We start from the raw sequence: 7,260 nt of genomic DNA on the forward strand, positions 1-7,260 counted from the left end.
ATCAGTGCCAGCGTATCAAATGAAGAATCTAGCGATCTCAGCAATTTCTTCACCACCTCATGGTCGGTGATGTCAGTGGTGTCAAGCGCTTAAAGCTCATTTGAGATGTCAGTGAGGCGATCGAAGGTTTGCTGAACATTTTCATTGTCGAGTCTCTTGAAGCGATTGAAGAGATTGCGAAGAATGTCAACACGAGAGTCACGTTGAGTTGAGACTCCTTCATTTACTTTGGACAGCCTATCCCAGATAAGCTTAGCAGTTTCCAAAGCACTCACTCTTCCATACTGTCCTTTGCTCAGATGACCACATATGATATTCTTCGCTTGAGAATCGAGTTGCTTGAATCTCTTCACATCAGTAGCGTTCAGAGAGGTGTGACTGAGGGAACACCATTTTCCACAACATACCAGAGATCGTTGTCAATTGCCTCAAGATGCATTCGCATCTTGTTCTTCCAGTAGGGGTAGTCCGTTCCATCGAAGGTAGGACACCCAGCAGAGACCTTGATCATACCTGCGGTCGACATAACTAAAACTCCAGGCGGTTAAACCAAAATCACACAGAACAAGGGAGTACCTTGCTCTGATACCAATTGAAAGTGCGTTATATCGACTAGAGGGGGGTGAATAGGCGATTTTTATGAATTCTTCACTGAGGAATTTGCTGGTGAGGAAATTCCTAAATGAAGAACTACTTGCAGCGGAATAAGTACTCAGAAAGGAACATAACAGAACACAAGCACAGTCATCATGATGAAATGAAGACAAGCACAGAGTACAGAAAGCGTAAACACAGGATAACACAAGATGAAGACAGACAGACTGAAGAAATTGAACTGAGGAAATTGAGAAAGTCTTCAGTCAAAGTCTTCAAACAGATATGAACAGGCACACAACAACATACATGAGGAAATGAAAGAGTTGAGGAAATAGAACCAGTTAGCTCGGTGAAGACAATGATTTGGTAGACCAGTTCCAACTGCTGTCTCAGTTGTACATCTGGTTGGAGCGGCTGAGTATTTAAACTCGAGGACACCCAGTCCCGGACACACAGTCCTCACCGTATTCTCCTTGAGCTAAGGTCACACAGACCTCGCCCAATCACTCGTGGTAAGTCTTCAGGTGACTTCCGAACCTTCACAAACTTGGTCACTCGGCGATCCACAATTCCTCTTGGATGCTCTAGACCTTGACGCCTAACCGTCTGGAAGAAGCACAGTCTTCAAAGGAAACAAGCGTCGGATCCACGCAGGATCAATCTCTTCAGTGATGCTCAATCACTTGGGGTTTGTAGGTTTGGGTTTGGGATTTCCTCACTTGATGATTTTCGCTCAAAGTCCTCGGAGGATGGGTTGCTCTCAAATGACAAGTGTCAGTTTCTCTCGGAGCAGCCAACCAGCTAGTGGTTGAAGGGGGCGGCTATTTATAGCCTAGGGAGCAGCCCGACATGATAAGACATAAATGCCCTTGTCTGATATGACCGTTAGGTGGGTAGATATTTTGGGACAGCTGGCGCGTAGCACAGCAACGGTCGGAATTTTGACTATCAAAATCCTCAGGGCTATCATGTTCCTCACTGTGTAGGCAATTCACACTGGTGAATTCCTAACTCCTCAGTCAGAACAAATTCCTCAGAGATCAGAAGAACTTCGTCTCTGTCACTGAAGAATATGACTAAACTGTATGAGATTTCCAATGGCTTCACTCGAAGGGATTGGTAGGTGTAGGATTTTGAGTTGAGCATCACATGGAAATTTTTCCTTAGTATTTCCTCGACCCCCTTTAACAGTATGGTGTTTCCTATGGCTCAAGAAAGAAAAAATGAAACTACGAAAACAAAAGTCTTCACGCTTCATATTCCTCGGATGAATACCAAGTCTTCAAGGTCACACCAATTTCTTCACTTTCAAAGTCTTCAGAAAGTCTTCAGATATCCAAAGTCTTCAGACGAAGAACTTCATTTTTAGGGGTCGACTTTCTCTGTAAATATCAAACTCCTCATAGACTTATAGACCTGTGTACACTCACAAACGCATCAGTCCCTTAACCTATAAGTCTTCAATACACCAAAATCACTAAGGGGCACTAGATGCACTTACAAGTTTGCTTGCGAGGTACAGTTCTGAACCTACCAAAAGACATTGGAAAGGTGTCAAGGACGTCTTCCGATACCTGCAAGGGACCAAAGATCTTGGCCTATTGCATAAAAGGAATCAAGACCTATCTATTATAGGCTATGCCGATGCTGGGTACCTATCGGACCCGCATGATTGCAAATCGCAGACTGGATATGTTTTCCTTTGTGGTGGAACTGCGTTTTCCTGGAAATCGTCCAAGCAAACTCTTGTGTCGACTTCCACGAACCACTCGGAAATCATGACACTATTCGAAGCGTCAAAAGAATGTGTATCGCTTCGGCGGATGATCGGCCACATTCAGCAGACATGTGGGTTGAATACCGTACAAACCCCTACCATTATCTATGAAGATAATGCTGCTTGTGTTGCACAAGTCCAGATGGGTTATGTGAAGAGTAACCTCACAAAGCATATTAGTCCCAAGTTCTTCTATGCACATGAGCTGCAGCAGTTGAATGAGGTGAAAGTTTTGCATACTAAGTCTTGTGACAATCTTGGTGATATGTTCACTAAATCATTACCGACATCAACCTTAGAGAGGTGTGTGCGTGGAATCGGTATGATGAGACTTAGAGAGATGCAAGGTTCAGGGGGAGAAACTTCACAAACTCGTCGCTAAAATCTCAATCCCGATAATCGAGTACTCAACTTGATGGTTAAGTGGATTGTACTCTTTTTCCCTTGAATAAGTTTTCCTGATGTTTCTCACACGAGGTTTTTAACGAGGCAATTCGTGCAATACAACAACGTATACTGTATGTTCTTTCCCCATATTTTTCCCCACTGGGTTTTTCGGAGTTTTTAAGGCATGGATATACGGATAATTACCCAAGGGGGAGTGTTGGAAAACCGGGTCACCCAGGAGGGTGGCGGCGGCCGCGTGCAAAACGCACGGGCTAGCCCCTCCCGTTCCCCTCTTTACGTTAAGTGGGTACTTATCCCTTGACCCCTAGTCCCTATATAAAGCAACGAGGAGCCCATCATTGTAACGCTTAATTATTGATTAATAAAGCTGGTCTCCTTCATATTTCTCTGTGTCTTTTACTTTCGCGTTCGACTACTTCGTCTACGACGCTCGCTCTCGCTCCGCAACTTCGGACCGGACTCGCCGGCGGAGTTGCGGAACAGAGGAGACCATAGTTTGCACTTTTGCAGTTTTCAGTTTTGCAATTCCTACAGGATTTTATTGTTTGATGAAAACGACAATTCACAGCCTCACTTGGTTCAACCGCCAATAATCAACTGAAGCTTAGCTCTCTCTGAATAGCTGAGAGTTTGCACTCTCGAGCCTAAACAGAGGCTCGGCCCCGCCAAGATAGCTACGTCACGCCACCATTCGAGCGAGCGCCTCGCCGGCACGCTCGCCGGTGGACAGCCGGAGCTTCCTGTAGTCATCGTAGTTGAACGCCTTGAAGCGGCGCGGGTGCTGCGCGTCGACGAACGCCTCCGGCGCGCACACCCTGTCGTCCTTGGGCGCGAGCAGGAACATGGCGATCGAGATGCGCGGCACCGCCGCCACGCACTGCACCCGGTGCTTCACGGTGTGCAGCCTCCCGTTGCTCCACGCCTGAAACAAAAGACGGGGTGCCTGCTCAGATGCTCAGCGCGCCGGACGGAAACGAATACGCCATGAATTTCCAGCTGAAACGAATCGATGGTACCGTGCCGACGTCGCCGATGTTGACGAGGAACGAGCCGGGAACGGGGTCGACGCGGACGAACTCGGCGGTGGCGGGGTCCAGCACCTCGAGGCCGCCGACGCAGTCGTCCTCCTGGAGCACGGTGAGGAAGCCGGAGTCCGTGTGGATCTGCACGCCCGAGGAGCCCACGGTGTCCTCCGTGTAGTTGTACCTGTTGATGCGGAACTGGCACGGCCAGTCCTGGAACGGGTGGCCCTCCAGCCCCAGGCTCGCGGCCACCTTGCCGGCGACGTCCACGATCAGCTCGTGCATCGCCTCGGCGTAACTCTTGACGGTCTCCCTGCGACAGATTAGCGTGTGCTGAGGTCAAAATTGGAGGATCCGAAATTGATTTGATGCCAAGAAAGGTGCGGTCGATTTGGTCCGACCTGGCGCGCGGCGGCGCGTCGAGGCGCGCGCAGAAGGCGTCAACGTCGGCGGGGTCCGCGGCGTCCAGGAGGCCGAAGGCCTCGTAGAGCGGGTTGGCGGGGCTGGGCGCGACGTAGCCGCTGCCGGCGATGATGTCGGCGTTGCGGCGCTTGGCTTCGTCGGGGAGGTCGAAGAGCGCGCGCACGGCGGCCTTCATCTCCGCCTGGAGCGCCGCGGGCACGCCGTGGCCGGACACGCGGAAGCAGCCCAGGCGCTCGCACGCGTCCCGCAGCCGCGCCGACTCCTCCGGCTGCGCGCCGGCGAGCCGCAGGTCGACCACCGGGATCTCCACCATCTGCGCTGCTTTACTAGTTGGGCGGAGTCCTGCGGGATCTACTGCAGGGGGGCGGCCGTGGAGATGTAGGAGTAGTATTTAGAGGCCGGCCGTGAGAGGGATGCAGGGGGCAGGGCGGCGAGTCGCGCCGCCGCTTGTCGGGACAACCGTTGCTGTGTACCGAGGTCGGTGAGACAATCAGCCGACACATATCCGTGTACGTCAAACACTGCCATTTTTTTAGGAAATATTAACGTCCACACGTGTGAGCATTGACTATCTCGACCACACGCATTCATCATCGTCCAGTACTATATGCACGAATCTTGACACAATCTGACTGATTTTTTATGCCACGTAGGACAAGGCGTGTGTGTGATGTGTGACATAGTGCACACAAGGCGTGTGTGTGATGTGTGACATAGTGCGCACAACATCCGTTTTATCACATGGAGGGGCCGATGTGTGGGCGTTTAGCAGTTCACCCACACATCAATTTTTAGTCACGCACAAGAGCTGGTGTGTGGGCGTTTGTCATCTTGCCCACACGTCCGCCTCCTCTCCCACACCCAAGCTGCCAGTTGCCATGCGTTTTGCAGTGTACATGGCAACTGCCCTAGTGTGATTGCAAGCAGATGGCAACTCTCTCTTTTTTCTACCCGAACATGTCATTTGCCATATGTTTTGCATGGTACGTGGCAAACTGCCATAGCGTGCACGTAAGCAGATGGCAACTCTTTTTTTTTACATGGCAACTGCCCTAACGTGCTTGTGAGCACATGGTAACTCTCTCTTTTACCCGAACATGTTTTTTGCCATGCCATTTTTTCAGTGCTACATGGCAACTGCCTAGTGTTAGTAGGTGGCAACTCCTAAAATTTTGAAATCATGACAACTACAGTAGACCAGACCACACATGGCAATAGCTGTAGTTGTTCAAAAAATGGCAATCTGGAACTTTGACCTGAGATGGCAACTGCAGTTGAGCAGACATGGCAACTGTAGTTGTCCGACATGGCAACCGTAGTTCAGCGACATGGCAACTACACTTAAACGAACATAGACGAGGGTCCGACCCATGGCAACTGCGTGCGCGCGGTAAAGTGTCACGTGGGGCGTGCGGGACCACGAGGTACGAGGCCTGACGTACCGGACGTGTGGGCTTTATCTATTTTCGACCACACGCACGCGTGTAAGAGGGACTGGGAGGGGGAAAAAGAGGCGTGTGGGCGCTAGTTATTTTGCCCACACACAAGCGTGTGTGCTGGTCCTCTTAGGCACCACACAGAACGTGTGGGCAGATTCCTTAACGCCCACACATGTGGCAGTTATCGGGACCCTTGTCTTACGGAAATGTTAACGCCCACACCTGTGGGCGTTAGCCATCTCAACCACACGCATTCATCGCCGTCCAGCAGTATATGCACGAATCTTGGCACGTTCTAGCCGATTTTCTATGCCATGTAGGATAAGGCGCGTGTGTGATGTGTGACATAGTTCGCGCACACGCCGGTTGCCCCCCCCCCCGCGGCCAGCGGTTGCCACTCGGGGCGTGCGGTGGAACTGCTCTGCGCCCGCACGCCACACGCCGACCGTGGTTGACGTCAAACACGTCGCGCACTTCGCCCCCTCCCCCTCACGGTTCCATTTACTCCTCCCCACAGTTACTCACACAACCCACTTTGCATTTTAGTCGATTGGAGGAGAAGACGAGGGGAGAAGGAGACGGCGGAGGCGGAAGAGTCGACGGCATTCGCGGCCGTCGGTGGTGCTCGCCGGACCGGAGCGGCTTCGCCGGAGCGCCTACAGATTGAAGGTAATGCTCCCTCCAACTCTCGAAATCCTTGCCTGCATTTTCTCCCCTGCCCTCCGTGTTCGATGCTTCGCTCGAGATTCATAGAGATTCAGGCGGGTTCGCGATGCGCCGGTGTTCCCGCCGGCGGCGGAGTCCTGTGCTTGCCGTTTTTGGTGGCACTGGGTAATTTCGTCGCCGCCGCGGTGGCGGTCACGCCGGTGTGGTTCGACCTGTCCGGAGCCACATACTGGTTGTGCCTTGGGATTGGGTCGTCGTTTTTTTTGTTTGATAGTTGCGCATTGCTTCGAATTGCTGTTTGCGATCAGTTTGGGGAGAATTTTGGTGATGAATTTCAAGTCATGATAGTTGCCATTGAACCCTAGATCTAGGTAGTTGTTTTCCAAAGTGCAGTATGAAGGCAAACATGGTAGTTTGAGTAACTATCATGACTGTATGGCAACTAATTTCCTGATTGACTGTGATAGTTGCCACAAATATACTTTCCATGTGGCAACTAATTTCCTGATTGACTGTGATAGTTGCCACAAATATGCTTTCCATGTGGCAACTAATTTCGCGCACAGGTTGTGGTTGTGGCCACACTGTAGGCACGGCAAAGTGTAGTAAATAGGTAGTCATTGCAGTTTCAGCAACCATTTGCACTTGATGGCAACTAATCTCCACATCAACTGTGTCAATTGCCACATATATGTTTTCCATGCAGCAAGTATTTATGTCAACACGCTATGGCTGTTGTCATGTTGTAGGCAGGATAATGTGGCAAATTGGTTGTACTACATACCCAAATTTTTATGCTTTGCCACGCTGATTCGTGGCAACTGACAGGATAATGTGGCATGTCAAAGTATAGTAACTAGGTAGTCTTGTCAGTTTCAGCAACTATGTGCACTGGATGGCAACTAATTTGCACATCAACTGTGTCAGA

General features: G+C 50.6%; 1 protein-coding gene across 1 annotated transcript; it reads right to left on the reverse strand.

The window, feature by feature from the left end:
- Nucleotides 1–3,292: 3,292 nt before the first annotated feature.
- On the reverse strand, nucleotides 3,293–4,711 carry LOC123041530 (2-oxoglutarate-dependent dioxygenase DAO). Its single transcript, XM_044464127.1, has 3 exons — nucleotides 4,206–4,711; nucleotides 3,799–4,117; nucleotides 3,293–3,704 (listed from the first exon to the last, which is right to left on the reverse strand). The coding sequence occupies exons 1-3, from the start codon at nucleotides 4,538–4,540 to the stop codon at nucleotides 3,462–3,464; spliced, it is 897 nt and encodes a 298-aa protein (XP_044320062.1). The 5' UTR covers nucleotides 4,541–4,711; the 3' UTR covers nucleotides 3,293–3,461.
- Nucleotides 4,712–7,260: the final 2,549 nt, after the last annotated feature.

This window comes from Triticum aestivum, chromosome 2B, assembly GCF_018294505.1.
Source record: "Triticum aestivum cultivar Chinese Spring chromosome 2B, IWGSC CS RefSeq v2.1, whole genome shotgun sequence".
Lineage (NCBI taxonomy): Eukaryota > Viridiplantae > Streptophyta > Magnoliopsida > Poales > Poaceae > Triticum > Triticum aestivum.